This window comes from Amblyraja radiata, chromosome 1, assembly GCF_010909765.2.
Source record: "Amblyraja radiata isolate CabotCenter1 chromosome 1, sAmbRad1.1.pri, whole genome shotgun sequence".
Taxonomy (NCBI): Eukaryota; Metazoa; Chordata; class Chondrichthyes; order Rajiformes; family Rajidae; genus Amblyraja; species Amblyraja radiata.
The window spans coordinates 120,132,794-120,152,236 of NC_045956.1; the positions used below are offsets into that span (position 1 = coordinate 120,132,794).

General features: G+C 45.3%; 1 protein-coding gene across 1 annotated transcript in view; it reads left to right on the top strand.

Annotated features, from left to right (window-relative positions):
- srek1ip1 (SREK1 interacting protein 1) overlaps positions 1 to 19,219 on the top strand; it is a 34,438-nt gene extending 15,219 nt beyond the window's left edge. The window contains exons 3-5 of the mRNA XM_033029902.1: positions 9,503 to 9,646; positions 14,231 to 14,306; positions 18,569 to 19,219. Of these exons, the coding sequence (XP_032885793.1) occupies positions 9,503 to 9,646; positions 14,231 to 14,306; positions 18,569 to 18,752 (404 nt within the window). The 3' untranslated portion in view covers positions 18,753 to 19,219. The remainder of the gene's footprint in view (positions 1 to 9,502; positions 9,647 to 14,230; positions 14,307 to 18,568) is intronic.
- Positions 19,220 to 19,443: the final 224 nt, after the last annotated feature.

Below are 19,443 nucleotides of genomic sequence, written 5' to 3' on the forward strand. Positions count from 1 at the left end.
GCCATACCGATCAGGGGGCCGGACAACTCTACCTGAGCGGGTCCGTACAGCACCCTCACCCTCACTCCCCTCCCCCAAAGAGAAAGGCAGAGGCGGAGAACAACGTGGGGACTGTGGATCAGACAGAAAAACAGGAGACTGGCCAGAAACCGGTGGACTGCTAGATGGCGACTGCCGAGGCGGAAAAGAAGAAGATGTAGAAGAAGAATCCGTAGGCGAAAGACGTAGAGGAGACGTGCCAGCCGGGGAGGCGAAACTCAGAGGCACCGTTAGAGGCACGGTAGGGGCACGAACAACAACAGGACTAGGCGGCACAATCCGAGGAGGAGAGTCGAGCCACGGAGAGGGAGGCTCCGGGAATGGAAGCGGAGGCGCAGGCTCCCGGACAGCTAACAGATGTTGGCGACTGCGACGGTACACAGTGCCCTCGTAGTCTACTAAATAGGAACGGGGTGAGTCCGCCACTCCTACTACAGTGGCAAGCTTGGAAAACCCGGTAGGTGACTGCAAACGGACAACCTGACCCGTCGTGAGGGGGGGTAGGGGGCGGCAAGACTTGTCGTGGGACCGGCGCTGGATTTCGTGGCGTTGAGAAATACGGCGGTGGACCGCATCAGGGTGGCGTACCACCGGCACAAGCGACTGCTGAGCGATCGGCATTGGCGGCCAAAGGACACGGGACATGAGCCGCTGAGCAGGTGAACCCAAAACACCGTCTCTAGACACGTTTCGCAGATTTAACAGTCCCTGATAAAAATCGCAGTTTGACAAGCGAGGCTGCTCCAGCAACGTCTTCGCGCTGCGCACAGCACGTTCAGCCAGTCCGTTACTCTGAGGGAATTCAGGGCTGCTAGTAAAGTGAGTAAAGTTCCATTCCGTAGCGAAGGCAGCAAATTCGGCGCTAGTAAATTGACGGCCGTTGTCAGTCTGGAGCTTGACCGGGGAACCAAAGACAGCAAAATGACGTCGCAGCTTGCCGATGACCATCTCCGATGTGATGGTGGGAAGAAGGTCCACTTCAAACCAGGATGAATACGAGTCCACCAACACCAGGTAGTGCTTCCCACACCACTCAAAAATATCTGCAGCCAGTGAAGACCAGGGCATGTCGGGGGCCGGCTGCTGCAACAGGGGCTGCCGCTGCTGGTGAGGGGCCATGGAGTTGCACTCGGAGCATGCCGCCACTCGAGCCTTGATATACTTGGCCATGGCAGGCCAATAGTACTGCCCTTGAGCATGAGCAATGGTAGCGTCAGCGCCCGGATGCCCCAAATGAGCAGCAGAGTAGTAAGCATCATAGAGTGAGGCAGGGATCACCACCTTGTGACCTTTCACGACGATACCCTCCCGAACCACAAGCTCATCCCGAACCAGGAAGAAGGGGCGCACGCCAGCAGGCAGAGAGGCAGGCTTGCGGGGCCACCCGCGCAGAATGACAGCAGACAGCTGTTGCAAGTCAGGGTCGGCAGCAGTGTGCTCGAGCAGGCACCGCAGCTGCTTTGAAGGAACAAAATTCACATCCAGAACGTGCAGGTCCTCCTGCTCGTATGGATGCTGGGCACAGGAGGACCGAGGTGCCCTCGACAGAGCATCGGCAACATGCCTCTCGGTACCCCTCCTATACACAATGTTGAAATCGAACCGCTGTAGCTGTAGCATTATCCGCTGCAGACGGGCCGGGGCAGCATGAATAGGTTTATTTAATATCGTAACCAGCGGCTGGTGGTCTGTTTCCACCGTGAACCGAACCCCAAAGAGAAAGTCCCGGAACTTAGAGCACGCAAACACCACAGCAAGGAGCTCCTTCTCAATTTGGGAATACCTTTGCTCAGTGTCCGTCATGGTACGAGAGGCAAACGAGACAGGCTGCAGAGAATCTCCATCACATAGTTGCATGCAGGCTGCACCGAGACCAAAACGAGAGGCATCGCAGGTCACCACAATTGGTAGTCGGAGAACGAAAAACCGGAGAACCGGAGTGCTGACAAGCATTTTTTTCAAAGTGTCAAACGACTGTTGGTGCTGCAGACTCCACGACCAGGCAACATCCTTCTTTGTCAGGAGGCGCAGCGGCGCACTGAGCTCACTTAGACGCGGAACAAATTTACCCAGATAATTTACCATACCGAAAAACCGCTGCAGGCCAGCGACATCAACAGGTGCAGAGAACTCGGAGATGGCAGCAGTTTTTGTTGGGTCAGGCTTCAGGCCACGAGAGGTAAAGATGTGGCCGACATACGACACTTCAGACAACCGGAACCTACACTTGGACGGGTTCAGCTTGAGGTTTATCTGGCGAGCCCGGTCGAGGACCCGTCGGAGATTTCGGTCGTGTTCCGTGACATCCCGACCATACACGAGGATATCATCGACAATGATGGAACATGGCAGCCCGGCAAACATTTGCTCCATGGAGCGCTGGAAGGCTTCGCTCGCCGAGCTTATCCCAAAAGGCATTCTTAAAAACTTGTACCTCCCAAATGGCGTTGCAAAAGCTGTCAAGTCAGTTGACTCCCTGTGCAGTGGAACCTGCCAAAAGGAACTCCTAGCATCGAGAACTGAGAATACGGTGGCTTGACCAACCTGGGCCGCAACATCCTCAACAGTCCGCATAGGGTAGTGGGGCCGCTTAATGGCAGTGTTCAAGTCCTTCGGGTTGATGCAGACCCGTATTTCATTCTTCCCTTTTTTTATAGTGGCAACCATCGTAGACACCCAGCTAGTGGGTTTACTGATAGCTTCTAGCACCCCCAAGTTTACCATTCTGTCCAGCATCGCTTTAACTTTGTCTTTCATCGCGAAAGAGACCCTATGAGGCGGACGGCACACAGGAGTTATGGAGGAATCAGTAGTAATTTTATATACAAGCGGCAGCTTACCGAGCTGATCATCGAAAAGGTCAGGGTATTCAGAGACAGGGTCCAGCACCACCCTCACCTCATGGACTGTGCTGTCGAAAGCAACCAGACCCAGATCCTGGCATGCTTGATTGCTCAGCAGAGGCACACAATCACAATCCAACACAAAAAAAGACAGGTCACGAGATGTTTTCTGTAGCTTGCAGTGGAAAGTTACCCTCCCCACAGGTGTCAGACCCTCCCCACAGGTGTCAGCTCCTCCCCTCCGTACGCTCGGAGCACAGAGCGGTCTGCAGTCAAACTTTCATTAGACCTTATCTGGTGGAAGAGTGATGTTGATATTACGCTGACCTTGGCACCAGTGTCCAATTTCGCAGAGAAGGTCTTGTCATTAACAGTAACAAGCACCGATGGGTCGGGGAGTCGAGTCTGGTTGTGCAGCAGAGCGTAAACACTGACATCCCCCATAGAGATGCTGGAGTCTGACTCTGCGGCTGACTCCTCAATGTACTGAGAATCAAGGACACTTTCAATCCTCTGGAGATTGTTTAACACCTGGCGAGGAGGCTGAGCGACGTTCCCATGGGAACGACAGACCGCCGCAAAGTGGTTCTGTTTTCTGCAATAGTTGCAGGCTTTTCCATAAGCAGGGCACAGAGACTGTGGCAAATGTCCATACCCACAATTGGGGCACTTCCTGGCACTCTGAGGGCGAGGGGCAGGAGCTGGGCGAGGCTGTGGTTTAAAACTGTTCGGTGGCCGCCGCGGCACAGACAGAGCAGCCACGCTAACGGCACGGTTCCCAGATCCTCTCTCCCCACGAAACGGAGTAACAACCTCAGCAATGCGACAAGCATGCACAGCTTCGTTCAACGTGAGGTCAGGCCTCCGTAATAAATCAGCCCGCAACTTCTGGTCTAACATGCCAGTAACTAACATGTCCCGCGTGAGCTGGTCACACAACTCACCAAAACGACAGCGCTGAGCTAGATAGCGGAGGTCGGCAATGAAACATTCCACAGGTTCCTCAGGCTGTTGCTTGCGAGAAAAAAACCGAGCCCGCTCCAAAATGCGGTTCGAGGGAAGGTCACAAATTTCAGTAAACTTCCTCAACAGACACACCGGGTCGTCAGGAGACTCGGCTGGCTCAGCAATCTGGTCATCTTCGCCCAGGACCGCTGGACTGTACACAAACGACTTAGCCCGCCTCATGGCATGAGGCCCAGCAAGGTTCAATAGCAGCGATGCTTTGACAGCGGCAGGGTCATTACGGTGTGCAATATTCACATAATGGGTGTAGTCCATGACGAACGTGTCCCATCGCTCCGCGATGTCGGCGTCAAAGACTAACGGGGAAGGCTTGCGACAAGACAAAGCCATCACTACACACACACTCAAAAAGCAAAATAAAACCCGATATACGAGAGGCGCAGATTAAATGCTTCTGACACCATGTAGATGTATTTAGACGTGGGTCCTTAATCCTTCACTAAGTCTTTATTAAGACACTACATCCACACGTCCCAGCACTGACCACAACTGGTCTACACACGTACTGGAACCAAGAGAGGGAGGGTGCATGCAGATACTACAGTTATACAACCTAAGGTGGGAGTGTCAAATGGTAATGAGGTAGCTACATATTTGGTTGCATGCATAACCACCTACAATTTTCAGGCTTCAAAATTGTAAATCATATACTCAAGCCAAGTGCTTCTAAGTACAATAAAAAACAGTAGTTCTAGCGTTGAACCCATGGGATTCCACAGCAGTTTTCTGCAGTCAAAAGAGCATCCATTCAAAAATGGTTTTTGCATTGTATCCTTTTGTAATTAAATTACTTTTGCCCAAGTTGGATCTCTGCTCATGTGGAACAGGTATATTACTACACTAGAGTGCATGTGCAGAAAATGTTCTCAAGTCTTGGACTGGAACTTAAATCAACAATCTTTCTTTAAAAACAAAATGCGCAAACAGTTACCCTTGAACCAAACTTACAGAAGGCAGGAACTGGTTGAATCTAATCAACAAGTTACATATTTTGTTAAATTTGCGGACTTTTAAAAATAAACTAGACCAAGTGCAGACCCGTTGGGTCTGTTCCCCCAATGTGTGGTTGCGGGGGAAGGGGGGGGGGGCATGCGGTGTCACACACACTAACCGAGAATGAGGGCAGAGAGAGAATGGGGAGAGACGGGCAGAGACAGAAGGGCAAGAGACAGAGGGAGAGGGGGTTGGAGGGGAGGAAGAGAGGGAAGGTGGGTGGGGGAGGAGGGGTGAGATATGGGAGGAGAGAGGGGGGAAGGGAAGGGGGGGAGGGAGGGGGAGAGGTGGGGGCGAAGGGAGGGGGAGAGAGGGGTGGGGGGAGGGGGAATGGGGTTTAGGTGGGGGAGAGGAAGGAGGGAGAGAGAGAGAGGAGGGAGAGACAGAAATGCAACCGTGCGTCACGCGTTCAGAATGTTCTGGAAATGAAGCGTGCGCATCTCATGCACGAAAACTGTCGGCAGCTCTATGCAATTCAGGGGAGGAGCCTGAACTGCACACACTAACCTCCCTCCCCACCCCCACACACACAACGGGGCCGATCTAAGCTGTCAATGAAGACAGCAAATTTATTATTTTTAAACTGTCTTTGAAATTAAAAGTTAATGTTAAGAATTAGTGATGTTTAGTGAGAAATAATTAAATTCAAATCAATGGAAAACAATGGAATCAACAACCTGGCAGGCTGGGGGGGCGGGGCCAGGAGCCAGGTGGGCCAGGTGCAAAGGCATTGTGAGGTCAGTGAGCGAGGCTGGGTGGGGCCAGCATCCAGGCTGGGGGGGTGGGGCTGGGCGGGGCCTGGAGGCAGTTGGGCCAGGTGCAAAGGCATTGTGAGGTCAGCAGCTGGGCAACCTCAATATTTTTTTTAAATGTCAGTTTGGTGATAGATTTTAGTAAATATCTCGGGAAATAATCGACAAAACTTATAGAGGATTGGATTTTTGAAATCATAAGGACATTTTCTACCAAAAGATGTAAAAATTTCACTGTTATTGTAACGTCAGCAGCTGGGCAGAGGTCAGATTGGTCAACAATTTTAACTAAAAAAAGTCAGGAAAATAGTGTACCAAAGGTACAGAGGAGTGGATTTCTAAACTCGCAAGGAAAATCTCTACTGAAATATGTCAGAATTTTCCCGTCTCGGCATCTGGTTTTCGAGGAGAACACGAACACACACGCACTCGCGCACGTCTGGTTCCCCCAACGTGCAGTTGTGGGGGGGCAGCATGTGGCGTCACACACACTAACTACCATCCTGCACACACGCTAACTACCCCCCTTGATATTATATTAATATTATTCATTTGCTCCTTTTACCCCAATACCGCCCTATCCACTGACGCCTAGCCCCCAACTCGCAGGCGCGTCTAGAGGGGGGGGGGTAGAGAGTGAGGGCAGAGAGAGAATGGGGAGAGACAGAGAGAGGGGCAGAGACAGAAGGGCGATAGGGGGTGGAGGGGAGGAGGAGAGGATGGGTGAGGGTGGGGGAGGAAGGGAGAGGGAGATGGGGAGAGAGTGAGGAGGGGGAGAGAGGGGAGGGAGAGGTGAGGGGGGAAGGGAGAGAGAGTTGGATGAGGATGGGGGGAGAGGAGGAGAGCGGCGGGGGGTGAAAGAGGAGACGGGTAGGGGGAAGGGGTGGTAGAGGGGGGGGTGAAAGGGGAGACAGGGGTAGGGGGAAGTGGTGGTAGAGGGGGGTAAGGGTGGGTGAGGGGGGTAGAGAGGGGTGGGGGAAGGGGAGGAGAGGGGAAGAGGGTGAGGAGAGGGGTGGGGGAGAAGAGAGGGAGAGGGGGAGGAAGAGGGGGAGGGGAGAGGTGGAGAGATAATGGAGGGGGAGAGAGAGGAGATGCTACGCGCGTCTCATGCACCAAAGCTGTTGGGGGGGGGTGGAGGGTGCGTCGTCACACACAGTAAGTACCCGCCCAGTCAAACAGCGGGTCCTTTGTAACATGTCAGTGAAGGCTCTGGAGTTCAGGGAGAGGAGCGTGTGTCATCACACACACTAAGCACCCGCCCCCACAAACAGATGAGAGTGTCCGCCTGAATGGAGAGCGCATGCCCGCCCCACAAACAGTCACACACACACGGGCAGGCGGGCGGGCGGTATTCTCCCCTGAAGCAGGTCGGTCGGGCACAGTTGCCAGAAGCTGAAAAACTGCGGCTGCGGTTCTGGCAACAGCCAGCATTCTGTTCTGTCTGGGGGGAGAGGGCGAGTGGGGGTGAAGGGGGAGAGGAAGGGGAGGATGGGAAAGAGAGGTGAAGTGAGGGGAGGGGGGGGGGGGGTTTGGAGCGGGCGGGCGGTTGGAGCGGACAGGCGGGAGTCGAGCTGCGGGAGGCGTGGCGCGAGCGTACTTGGCATGATGCGGGCAGCAGGGGGGTGTGGGGGGTGGAGGAGAGCCGGGCTGCCAAAAAATGAAGAGAGAGAGCGAAGCGGCTTCTGACTCTGTAAACCGACAGCTGGAATGAGCGCGCAAGGCTTCATGAGCTGCACCAACAGTGATGATAAGGTTCAGCGCGTGAGGAGTCGCTGCCCCGAGATGTGTAGAACAAAGCTACAGCGGAACGGAGCTGTAGAATGTTTGTTCTGCAGAAGTTTCTCGATCTCTCTGCGCCTTTAATCCACAGTGGCAGGGGGGGGCGGGGCCTGGAGGCAGGTGGGCCTCGATTGGTCGGCATGTGGCATTGTGACGTCAGCAGCTCGTGAGTCCCATTTAGATTTTAAAATGAGTGAGTGGCGGGAGGGGAAGGATTTTATTAAAAAATGTGTACATAAAAATGTCTAAATGTAATGAGGAGTGGATTAGCGAATGGAAAATAGAAATGGCTAGCGAAATGGAAAAAAATCTCGGAGTTTCTGCATGTGGTTTTGGCGGACCAAGGAATCAAAGGCCATCAATCTAATCTGAAAAAATATCTGAAAAACGAAGCACACACACACACACACACACACACACACACAGAGTTTTAATATATAGATAGATATGATATGATATGATTGTTAGGGTGGCCATGCAGAGGAGACTGCTTCAGTTCACATGGTAAAGATACTTGCATTCTTTTATAGAGTTACTCAGTGTGGAAACATTCCCTTTGGCCCTACTCTTCCATGCAGACTGAGATGCCCCATATAATAATAATAATAATAATAATAATAATAAATTTTATTTATGGGAGCCTTTCAAGAGTCTCAAGGACACCTTACAAAAATTTAGCAAGTAGAGGAAAAACATGTAAGGGGAATGAAATAAATAGTAGAGACATGACTAGTACACAAATTAAAAACAGAATTCAATTCAAAACACAATATGAGGCAATTCAAGCACAGATGAAAAGGGAGGAGGACGAGGGGCTAAGGATAGGCAGAGGTGAAGAGATGGGTCTTGAGGCGGGACTGGAAGATGGTGAGGGACACGGAAATGCGGATCAGTTGGGGGAGGGAGTTCCAGAGCCTGGGAGCTGCCCTGGAGAAGGCTCTGTCCCCAAAACTGCGGAGGTTGGACTTGTTGATTGTAGAGGAGACCGGCTGATGTGGATCTGGGGGACCATGAGAGTTGGTAGGGGGAGAGGAGGTCAGTGAGATATGGGGGGCCAGATGGTGGAGGGCTTTGTAGGTGAGGACCAGGATTTTGTAGGTGATCCGGTGGGAGATGGGAAGCCAGTGAAGTTGTTTGAGGACTGGAGTGATGTGATGCCAGGATTTGGTGTGGGTGATGAGTCGGGCGGCTGCGTTCTGGACCAGTTGGAGTCGGTTTATGTAGGTGGAGCTGATGCCAAGGAGAAGTGAGTTGCAGTAGTCCAGTTGGGAGGAGATGAAGGCATGGATGAGTCTTTCAGCAGCGGGAGGTGTGAGAGAGGGTCTGAGTTTGGCGATGTTGCGGAGGTGAATTTAAGCTAATCCAGTTTGCCTTGAGTTTGGGCCATATCCCTCTAAACATTTCCTCTCTATGTTCTTGGATAATACTTCTAAGGCTTGAGGATGTAAGGATTGTGAGGAAATGTGACCATATCAGAACAATGTTTTCCAGGAGGATATGCTACCCTTTTTTCCTAAGCATGGATATTGAAAGTTTCAGAGATGCTCCTTAAAAACCCTGTATCCTGAGTGATGCAGTGTAACTATTGGACACTTTTGGTGAAAGGGTTTTGAAATAGTGGATGGAACATGTAGCAGATGTCAATCAAGCTTCTTGAGTATTGTAGCAGCACCAATCTAACCAAGTGCAGTGTATTATTTTGCATTTGGGAGTGGAATGTGAGAGACTTGGAGCGATATCACCACCTTCTGACCTGCTTTTCCATCTATTGTATTAATGTGACTGATACTGTTATTTCTTGATCAGTGGTGATCCTAAGATATTGATGATGGTAATGTCCAGGACTAGACTCTCCCTTAATTTCTATGTTTCTATGTTTCTATGTTAATCACTTGTGTAGCCTAATGCTATTGCCAGTAAGCAGCCATCACCTGAATGGTATTTAGGTTTATCTGCATGGGATCAAGGCTTCTTTGGTTTTCTTCACCAAATTGTGAATAGAATGAAACAATGGTAGTTGTTACCAATCCTAGTTTCTTTATATAATAAAGATTTATGTTATGCTTCCAGCCGGCCATCTAACTTTTGAATGTCGAAATTTTGTCCGTGTGGATCCTCAAAAAGACATTGTTCTAGATGTCAGTAGTACCAGCAGTGAAGACTCTGAGGAGGAAGAGGAACTTCAGCAGCTGCAAGATATTATTAACAAAAAGGGTATGCCATTTATTTTGTTATTTGAATTTAAAAATTTAATATAATTTCCTATGCATTTTAAATATTCCATCTCAATGAGCGTGTTTCATTAATAGGCAAGCTGTATGATAGAACTGAATGCCTTGCACCATACTTATAGAATTACCTTGTAAAGGCCCAAGAGAAGGTAAATAAAATATATATAGTATGGTTTTAGAAACCCAAAATAAGGTGGAAATTAACAATCAATAAAGGTCAGTTTGCAGAACCCAGAGAGACCATGATATAAATGCAGGCTTTTATAGAGCAATTAATTGCAACAGTCTTTATACAACATGATGTACAGTGCATTCAGAAAGTATTCAGACCCCTTCACTTTTTCCACATTTTGCTACGTTACAACCTTATTCTGAAATTGATTAAATTCTCTTTTTTTTTTATCATCAATCTGCACACAATACCCCATAATAAAAAAAGCAAAAACAGGTGTTTAAGAAATTTTTGTAATTAAAAAGAAATAACTGAAATATCACATTTCAAGCTTGACACACCTGTATTTGGGTAATTTCTCCCATTCTCTGCAGATCCTCTCAAGCTCTGTCAGGTTGGATGGGGAGCATCGATGCACAGCTATTTTCAGGTCCCTACATAGATGTTCGATCGGGTTCAAGTCTGGGCTCTGGCTGGGCCACTCAAGGACATTCACAGACTTGTCACAAAGCCACTCCTGCATTGTATTGGCTGTGTGCTTAGGGTCGTTGTCCTGTTGGAAGGTGAACCTCCACCCCAGCCTTAGGTCCAGAACGCTCTGGAGCAGGTTTTCATCAAGGATCTCTCTGTACTTAGCTCCGTTCATGTACTTATTTGTGCAGCAGAACTGGCCCCTGTGTTCACCAACATCTTCAATTCCTCCCTCTGCCAATGTTCAGTGCCCCAGTGCTTCAAACAATCCACCATCATTCCTGTGCCCAAGTCTAACACATCATCCTGCCTCAATGACTACAGACCGATTGCCCTTACATCTGTGGCCATGAAGTCATTTGAGCGCATTATTCTCGCTCACCTCAAAACCAGCACTTCCTCCAACATGGACCCACATCAATTCGCATATAGAGCCAACAGGTCAGTAGAAGACACAGTCAACCTGGCCATCCATCACACTGTGCAACACCTGGAAACCGCCAACACTTACGCCCGCATCCTGTTCATGGACTTCAGTTCGGCATTCAACTCCATCAACCCGGTCAAACTCTTCCATAAATTAACGGACATGAACATTGACCCCTGCATCTGTCACTGGATCTATAGCTTCCTTTGGAACAGACAACAGAGGGTGAAGATGCATAACACCATATCTCACCCTCTGCACCTCAGTACAGGAGCCCCTCAGGGCTGCGTCTTGTCACCCTGGTTATTCTCACTCTACACAAATCAACTCACATCCCAGTATAGTTCAGTTAAAATATATAAATACGCAGATGACACAACCATCATAGGTCTCATCTCGAACAACAACGAAACAGAATACCGCACTCAAACACACAAAGCAGTCACTTGGTGCACAGATAATAACCTCCTACTCAACACATCAAAAACACACAAACTTATCATTGATCTCAGACGTAAGGCACAACCCAAGACCCCCCTACTCATCTCAGACGAACCCATATCCACCACTGAATCATTCAAATTTCTTGGCACTCACATAAGCAATAACCTCAAATGGAAAATCAATTCAGATCACATTTATAAAAAAGCCAACCAAAGACTTTTCTTTCTCCGTCAGCTCAAGAAGTTCAGAGTGAGGAAACATCTCCTAATCCGATTTTACACAGCCATCATCCAAAGCATGCTCACTTCATCAATAACAGTCTGGTACAGCAGTTTAGACACTCACTCCCGTAATAAACTACAGCGCATTGTCAACAAAGCATCCAAAATCATCAGCACTCCCCTCCCATCAATAGAATCACTCAATCTCAAACGGTCCGTGTCAAGGGTGAAGAAAATCATTTCTGATCCCTCCCACCCAGCTCACCACATCTTCCACCTGCTGCCCTCAGGGAGGCGCTACAGCTCACTGCCCGCCAAAACATCACGATTTAAAAACAGTTTCTACCCACATGCAATTCGAATTCTGAACACTCTATGACAACATCACATAGCCACCTCGTACATGTACTGTATACTGTATGTTGTTGTGTTTTATGTTATGTTTGACGGGAATCAGCCTATTGTGTAACATCCTGTACTGAACCTGAATTCCACCAGCTTGACTGTGTGGTCATTAAATAATCTGAATCTGAATTTCCCTCGATCCTGACTAGTCTCCCAGTTCCTGCCGCTGAAAAACATCCCCACAGCATGATGCTGCCACCACCATGCTTCACCGTAAGTATGGTATTGGCCAGGTTTCCTCCAGACATGACGCTTGGCATTCAGGCCAAAGAGTTCAATCTTGGTTTCATCACACCAGATAATCTTGTTTCTCATGGTCTGAGAGTCATTTTGGTGCCTTTTGGCAAACTCCAAGTGGTCATGTGCCTTTTACTGAGGAGCGGCTTCCGTCTGGCCACTCTACCATAAAGGCCTGATTGGTGGAGTGCTACAGGGATAGTTGTCCTTCTGGAAGGTTCTCCCATCTCCTCAGAGGAACTCTGCAGCTCTATCAGAGTGACCATCGGGTTCTTGGTCACCTCCCTGACCAAGGCCCTTCTCCCCCGATTGCTCAGTTATTACAAAATTTTTAAATGTTTTAAAAAATCACATAAACAGTTTGTTTGAGCAAAAAAAACATCTAAGTGATCTTAAATCAATGAATATGTTTGGAAAGCAAAAAAAACTGCAGATGCTGGAAATCTAATATAAAAATAGAAAATGCTGGAAATTTTTTAAAGGGTGAGCAGCATCTATAGAGAGCGAGACAAAGAGTTAAAATTTTGGTTTAATTAAATCTGTGCTCTGTATCATTCATGTGAGCGAAACTTGTGTTCATGTGATTCATCTATTTCCAATTCACCTTGAAATATGGAAATGTAGAACATTTTACTTTACACGTGTTTTTGTTATGTACTTCTTTGACATAGTTCGTATTCCTAATTTTTCAAATGCTTTGGAAGACGCTGCAAAAACCACAACTACATAATCAGAACCATATTTTCACACATACACAAATCAAATTATTTAAAATATTCAAATACTCTATGAATAATAATAATATGGTACAGTTGTTCTTGGAACATGTACATGCCAAATTTAAGCCATAAAATGTATACCTGTTCATTGCAATGAAAGTTAATATGCAGATATATTATTAATGTTATTACTGCTTTATTGAGAACAGCATAATAGGTAACATATGTGTAAGAAGGCACTGCCGATGCTGGTTTAAACCAAAGATAGCCCCAACAAGCTGGAGTAACTAAGGGGGTTAGACAGCATCTCTGGAGAAAAGGAATGGGTGATGTTTTGGGTCAAGACCCTTCTTCAGACTGAGTCAGGGGAAATGGAAACGAGAGTTATTCCAGCTTTTTGTGTCTATCTTCAGGCAAAATAGGTATTCATGGTAATTAGATACAGCAGTTTGTTTGATCAGTTGTCTTGTTGGAAATCGGCCTCTTCACCTGTAATTTTTTTTTTAAGTATGTTCTCCACCCAGCTTTCTCTGTGCAATTTTTCAAATGTAAATTATTAATTTTGCAAATACCTTTAGCAATCCAAACTCTCAAAACATGTAATTTCATCAATTTATCCGCAGTCAATCTTTAACAAAGAATTGGTAGATACATTTCCTTAGCTGTATGGTGCAATTTAAAATAATGGATGCCCCGCCCTTTGCAGAACCTACCAATATTAACTTCAACAAGTGTGCATATGTTGTCATAAATTTGGTGCCTCTGAGGTTTATAAACTTTTGACCACAGTTGTATGTGAATACATGTGAGTGCATCTTGAAAATCCATGTTTTATTTCTGTCTGTACAGCTTAATTATATAATAAAAACAAACAATGCTGGAAATACTCGGCTGGTCAGGCTGCACCTGTGGGAAGAGGAACATTGTTCTGAGGGAGGGTCTTCAACTCGAAATATTAACTCAGCTCTTTTCCCACAGGTGCGGCCTGACCTATTTCCAGCATTTTCTTTTCTTATTTAAGATATCCAGCATGTGCAATTTTATTTGATTTTTTCACTTAGCCATTTATTGAGATAATATATATTTTTGTTTATCAGACCTTCATTGCCTACAAAAATCTTTAAATGTAGCACATATTAACTAATTTCCCCCAATGCCAGTCAACAGTAGTTTGCAACATGTTGGGAAGCAAATAACTTGGATTGGAGTTGGTGTTGGAGTTGGTTCAAGTTGGCGATATGCAGAGTACTGCCCTGCCGACTGTAAAATTCAGACGGTTCAGAAGGAGTGGGATTATAGAATTGGGATAGGTTAAATACAGTCGAGGGTGAGAAGACAGAATAAGTGGGTTTAATAAATTTTGGTGCAAAAGTAAAATGAGCAATAAGATCAATCCGTTCTATTTAAGATGTGAGACATTCGATTTTCTAGATTATTTTATTTTATACGTTTCCTCTGCTAATTCTTATAGAATCAAAACCAGATGATGAAAAGAAAGACCATTACAAGAAGAAAAGGAAAGATAAGAGAGATGAATGCAGAAAAAGGTAACATGCTGGTGACTGGAGAGAAAATATATGTAATACACAATATAATTCTCACAAATCTCATCAAAATAAATTATATTTGATAGATCACAATGACTATCGATTAAATCTTCAAACCAATGTAACCAAAATAAGAATTGTTTCGCTGTTTTTTTAAAATTCCATAAGATGACATCAAAGAAACTACCAACAAAAAATGTATTTTCATTTTGCTGGAATCTCTGAAGAACTCATCTTACGTTGTTGATTGCCCATTTTATATCATTTCTGTTACTTTCTAACTAAATCAAATCTTTATTAAAGGGCATTAGATTAAAATTAAACAAAGGACAGGATAAAGATTTAAGTTATTGCAATTTAATAAATTGTCAAATTCTATGTGTATGCCATTAATTATACAAGGTTTAAAACCATTAAATATTAAAATGTTTTACAAATGAAAATTAACAATAATTTTCTGTGTTCACCACAATTTGTTGCTTACAATTGAAGTCCCTCTACCAGATCACTATAACATACCAAATGAATCAATAAAACAAAATGTAATTTAGTTTCAACATATTTTGGGTCCTATTATGTTTTGTCAGTTCAAATCAGTATCATAAATACCTTAATCTAATTCTTTTTTTTTTTAAATTGGGAGCCATATCGTGCCTATTTTACTCATCTCCTTCATCCATGTTCCCCTTGCATTCAAGTTCCCAGTATATAATTGATCCTACAGATCTAATGTGTAAGAGAATTCTCCCTGTTCCTGATATTAGCCTCGGCCATATGTATTTATAATGCAAACACACAATACTCTTTAAGTAATCGTCATTGTTGAAGAGTTAAATACAGGTGGATAAAAACAGTGGGGACTTGAATGCAAGGCCTCTCCCTTAAAATGAAAACAGTAGTCTGAGTTATCCAGTCACGAGTGTTCACAAGTTATAGGAGTATAATTAGGCCATTCTGCCCATCGATTCTACTCCACCATTCAATCATGGCTGATCAGCGCCTCCTAATCCAATTTTTCTGACCTCTCCATGACACCCGTTCTAATCAAGAATGTGTCTCTGCCAAAAAATATCCACTAACTTGACCTCCACAGCCCTCTGGCAATGAGTTCCACAGATTAACTACCCTCTGACTAAAGAAGTTCCTCCTCACCATCTTTCTAAAAGAGCGCCCTTTAATTCTGAGGCTTTGACCTTGGGTCCTAGACTCTCCCACCAGTAGAAACATCCTTTCCACACCCACTCTATCTATGCCTTTCATTATTTCTGTAAGTTTCAATGAGGTCCCCCTCAACCTTCTAAACTCCAGCAAATGGAGGCCCAATGCTGTCATACGCTCATCAAATGCTAACCCACTCATTCCAGGAATCATTCTTGTAAACCTCCTCTGGATCCTCTCAGTAATTTGCTCACAGTACTCCAAATGTGGCCTGACCAGCGTCTTATTACATCTCTGTTTTTGTATTCCAGTCCTCTTGATATAAATGCTAACATTGAATTTGCCTTCTTTACTGCCGATTCGACTTACAAATTCTATTTTTTGGAAGTCCTGCATCAGCACTCCCAAGACCCTTTGCACCGATTTCTGGATTCTTTCCATTTAGAAAATAATCTACGCTTCTATCGTTATTACCAAAATGCATGACTCCGCACTTTGCTATACAAAATTTCATATGCCACCTCTCTGCCCACACTCCTAACCTGTCTGCAGACTCCTTGCTTCCTCTACATTGCCTACTCCTCCACCTATCTTAGCATCATCTGCAAACTTGGCCACAAAGCCTTCAATCCCCTTATCCAAATCATTAATATACAGCGTGAAGAGAAGTGGTCCCAGCACCGACCCTTGCGGAACTCCACTAGTCATTAGCAGCCAACCTGAAAAGCGCCTTTTATTGCAACTCTTTGCCTTCTGCATGCCTAGCAGCCTGCGGCACCTTAGTGAAGACCTTCTGAAAAACTAGGTAAACAACATCTACAGCCTCCCCTCTGTCCTGCTATTAATTTCCTCAAAGAACTCCAGCAGATTCATCCGGAAAGATCTTCCCTTCACAAAACCTCGTGAACTTCTAATTACTGCGTAACCTCATCCTTTATAATTGACTTTAAAATCTTACCAACCACCAAAGTCAGGCTAACAGGCCTATAATTTCCACACTTCTGCTTCGCCCCCTTCTTGTACTGCGGGGTGATATTTGCAATTTTCCAATATTCAGGAACCACTCCTAACTAGTAATTCTTGAAATATCACAACTAAAAGGCACACTTTTTCGGCGACTGCCGGCACCCGTCATAGGTCGTTACAGGTCGCCAAAAATGTTCAACATGTGGTGACCTTGTTCTGGTCACCAGCGTTATGGTCGCCTGTATGGTCGTGAGTAGTCTCCTCAGTCGTCCAAAGAGTCGCAGCGTCTTTCTGGTCACCGCTGAATTTTCAACATGTTGAAAAATTTCACCAACCAGCAACGACCTATGACGGGTGCCGGCAGTCGCCGAAAAAGTCGTGTAAGCGGGACAGGACCTTAATGCCTCCACAATCTCTGAGACCACCTCCTTCAGAACCCTGGTGTGCAGTCCATCCGGTCCAGGTGACTTATCCATCCTCGGACCTTTCAGTTTTCCTAGCACCTTCTCCACCACTCCACTAACTTCCACTAGCACCTTCTCCACCACTCCACTAACTTCCACTGTGATGACTGATGCAAAAATGTTTTTTAATTCCTCTGCCATTTCTTGATTTCACATTATCATTTCTCATGCATCATTCTCCAGCGGCCCAATGTCCACTCTTGCCTCTTTTTTACTCTTTATATATCCGTAGAAACTCTTGCTATCCTCTTTTATATGATTGGCTAGCTTACATTTGTACTTCATCTTTTCTCTCGGTATTGTCCTTTCAGTTATCTTTTGTTGTTCTTTAAAACTTCCCAATCCTCTGTTGGGAATTTAAAAATTCCCAACTCCCAACATCATTTTATGTTGTCCTTGACCTCCCTTGTCAGTCATGGTCGTCTTATTCTCCCCCTGGAATCGTTCTTCCTCTTTGGACTGAAATGATCCCTACACCTTCCGAATTATCCACAGTCATTCCTGCCATTGCTGCTCTAAAGTCATTCCTACTAAAGACCATTTCTAGTCAATCTTTGCAAGCCCCTCCCTCATGCCTCGATAGTCCCCTTTGCTCAGCTGTAATATCGACATCCAATTTCACCTTCTCCCTTTCAAATTGTAGGTTACATCTTATCATATCGTGGTCACCACCTCAGTGGTTCCTGTACCTCAAATTCTTTTATGAAACCTGGTTCATTGCACAACACTAAATCTAGAATTACCTTATCTCTGGTAGGCTCCACTACAAGCTGCTCTAAGAAACTATCTCAGAGGCACTCTACAAATTCTCTCTCTTGGGGTCCAGTGCCAGCCTGATTCTCCCAGTCTACTTGCATATTTGCATATTCCTACATGCCGATTTTATTTCCTGATGCACACAGAGAGTGGTGAATCTCTGGAATTATCTGCCACAGAAGGTAGTTGAGGCCAGTTCATTGGCTATATTTAAGAGGGAGTTAGATGTGGCCCTTGTGGCTAAAGGGATCAGGGGGTATGGAGAGAAGGCAGGTACAGGATACTGAGTTGGATGATCAGCCATGATCATATTGAATGGCGGTGCAGGCTCGAAGGGCCGAATGGCCTACTCCTGCACCTATTTTCTATGTTTCTATGATGCAACTTATACCCTATTACCTGGCTACTGTTTGGGGGCCTGTAAATAACTCCCATTAGAGTATTTTTACCCTTGCAGTTTTTCAGCTCTACCCACAGGGACATCATCTGATCCTTTGTCACCCTTTGCTATGGACTGAGTGTCATTCCTTACCAGCAGTGCTATCCCACCCCCTCTGCCCACCTGTCTGTCCTTACGATAGGATGTATAACCTTGAATATTTAGCTTCCATTTCCGATCTCTTGTAGCCAATTCTCCTTAATGCCTACATCATACCTACCAATTTCCAACTGTGCTACAAGCTCATCCACTTTGTTCCTTATGCCATGTGCATTCAGATATAATACTTTTAATTCAGTGTTGACCACCCTTCCTCTCACAACTATCCTGATTATACCTGACCGTGTTCTGAATGGAGCCATAACAACTAAGACAACTGGAAATACCACTGCTGCATGAGCAGACCTATCATCTTGTATTACCATGGATAGCATAAAAAATGCAACTGATGTTTAATTAAATATGTTTGATTTCCTAAGATCTCGTTCATCCAGTGAAGACAGAAGTGAGAAAAGGAGCAAGAAACACACTGTTCTTAAGAGGAAAAAGAAAACGAACAAAAGAAAGCACAAGCATCACCAAAAAGTGAAAAAGAAAAAAGACCGTACTTCTCCTTCATCATCTTCATCAGAAAGTTCTAGTTCCTCTTCAAATGGTGATTAATGCTGTACACTGTTGGAGTCCCAAATCGATGCTGGGAAGCACTTTGTTTTAAATGCTTTCCGTCATAGAGAAAAAGGCTCCTGTTTTCATGAATACTTCTTTCTTTATTAGAGATGTTGGCAGATTGTCTAAATGCGTGATCAATATATATTTTACTTCATTGGAAATTTTGTTTGTAATTTGCTTTTTATGCTGAATTTTACATGGACAGTTCTTAATATCATTTGTTGAAAATTCAAATGGCTGTTACCAATGAAGCATTATCAAGATAGCATTTGTGTCTTTTGATACCTCAAGATCAATATTTGATTAATTACACAAATTACCTGAAACACTCAAACCAATATGACATAAACATTTAGTGATATTTCAATATTTATATGGATTTTTTTTTACAGCTTTCCAATACAATCAATATAGTTACCGGATTTATCTGTGTATATAGAAATATATGAAACCTTTCTTTATGTAACAAAGTCTTAGTGCCATTTCTCTACTGGGCTTTTTTTGTTAATACGTATTTCTACAAATATTTCAACTCATTCATTTGTTCATCAGACATCTTTCTATAATAACATATTTTAATTTTTCATGGCCAGGTCTTATTGGTACAACAATTGCTCAGCTGTATTGAGAGAGTTATTCTCTGTAGATCAAGAACTAGCCATCATAGCCATGGAAATAATTAAGC